This window comes from Ceratotherium simum, chromosome 13 (genome assembly GCF_057802395.1).
Source record: "Ceratotherium simum simum isolate JZ-2026a chromosome 13, ASM5780239v1, whole genome shotgun sequence".
Taxonomy (NCBI): Eukaryota; Metazoa; Chordata; class Mammalia; order Perissodactyla; family Rhinocerotidae; genus Ceratotherium; species Ceratotherium simum.
This window is the reverse complement of record NC_141912.1, coordinates 29,511,918-29,513,820: the sequence shown is the minus strand read 5'-3', so window position 1 is coordinate 29,513,820 and position 1,903 is coordinate 29,511,918. Positions and strand designations below refer to the sequence as shown.

Sequence of the window (1,903 nt, the reverse complement as noted above, 5' to 3'; positions counted from 1 at the left end):
GGGTAATACAGGCATATTTCTATACCTAATTTCAGATGGAAGCATATTAGAATAAGTAACAAATCAATTATGTCAACTGATATCTCAAAAACAAATTCAGAATTAGAGTTTCACAGCTAGTGTCCCATTTGTTCAAGTTCCCTTTATATTACCTATGAATGTATTGTTTAATACAACTAGACTGAACTTTCCCATTTATTTTTCATTTATCCAGTTCCCTCTGTCGTACATATTGTAAACAATTTGAGAAGTAGTATAATTTCACACCTCAACTTTCTCATTGCCTGCTTATTTATGCCTCGGAAGAGTTCTCTAGATTTCTCCAAGTCAGACCCTCCTTCTGATCACCCTACTCAAGGCCCGCTTCACGTCCTTGTTCCTCAAAGTATAGATCAGTGGGTTTATTAGAGGAGTGACAACACTGTACATGATGGCAATGACCCAGTCCTGGTCCATGGAGCTGCCTGAAGCAGGATGAACATAGGTAAAGACAACAGGAGCAAAGAAAAGAATAACTACCATGAAGTGGGAGGCACAAGTGGACAGCGCTTTGTGAAGCATGCTGCAAGAATGGGTTTTGCAGAAGAGATGAGTGATGATGTAGAAATAGGAGAGAAGTGTTAGAAAGAATGAGCCCATAGCAATCATTCCTGTGACAGTATTGAGCAGCCACTGGTTAAGCTCAATGTTCCCACAGGCCAACGCCAGCAATGGCTTAACATCACAGAAGAAGTGATGGATATGGTGGGAACCACAGAAGTTCAAGCGAGAGGTCATTATGGAGTGCAGCAGGGCATGGAAAAAACCAGTGGTCCAGATAGTGATAGCCATCTGGGTACAGAGCTGATGATTCATGATAACAGCATAATGAAGTGGTTTGCAGATAGCCACAAAGCGGTCAAAGGCCATCACAGCCAACAACATGGATTCTGTGCTGCCCAGGAAATGGAAGAAATGAAGTTGACTTATGCATCCCAAAAAAGAAATTGCTTTGTGTGTAGAGAGGAAGTTCTCTAGCATCTTTGGCAGTGTTACCGTGGAGTAGCAGATATCTAGACACGATAGATTGCCCAGGAAGAAATACATAGGTGAATGGAGTCTTGGATCGGAGGTGACAATCATCAGGATGGCTCCATTCCCAGCCACATTGGCAAAATAAATTGCAAGGAAAACAACAAAGAGAAAAGGCCACAGTTCTTGGATATCTGTCACTCCCAGAAGGAGAAATTCAGTGACTAAGGTTTGATTCAGCATCACCTAAAAGAAAAGACAAAATAATATGTGGAACACTATTATTAGTGAGAATTAGTTCTTCTAGCCCAAGATTTTTTTCCAAGACAAAAATGTTTTAAGGCATAGTATTGCTATTTTATAAGATCCCAACCTCAGAGGTGGTACAGTATTTGGGCCATTAGACTGTTAAATATTGACTACCTGTCACTTACAGACTGTGAATCAACCATTTTTTTCTTTATTAGATTTATCATTAATATTTTTCTTGCTTCACGTAATTCAGGGCATGTTGCAGCCTATTTTCTCTTGCTGTGAACTTCTGCGTTCTGATACAGCTTTCCTTTTATTTTCTTAAGTTAGCCCTAATAGGGGGCAACTTTTTAAGTACTCCATCACACTGCTATCTCTAAACCTGCTAAGAAGCCACCTGAAAGATTTTAACTTAAGAAAAATAGACAGAGAGAAATTCATTACAACCCTAGTCCTTAAAATTAGCAGTGATAGCTTTTCCTCATCTTAGAACGTAAATGGAGCTAGTGGTGTTTTACTGATCTCTTCCTGACATACATCCCTGGAAACAGCATAGAGCCTTGCTGGAGAAGTAATAAGACTATGTTAATCAGATATTAGCCTGAAGTATATTTGAACTTTTATCACTGCTATATGTGAT

At 39.4% G+C, this 1,903-nt stretch overlaps 1 protein-coding gene across 1 annotated transcript; it reads right to left on the bottom strand.

Moving 5' to 3' along the window:
- Window positions 1-327: 327 nt before the first annotated feature.
- On the bottom strand, window positions 328-1,275 carry LOC101405990 (olfactory receptor 12D1-like). The gene has a single exon (XM_004441728.3). It carries the CDS (start codon window positions 1,252-1,254, stop codon window positions 328-330), a length of 927 nt encoding a protein of 308 aa, XP_004441785.1. The 5' UTR covers window positions 1,255-1,275.
- Between the last annotated feature and the right edge of the window lie 628 nt (window positions 1,276-1,903).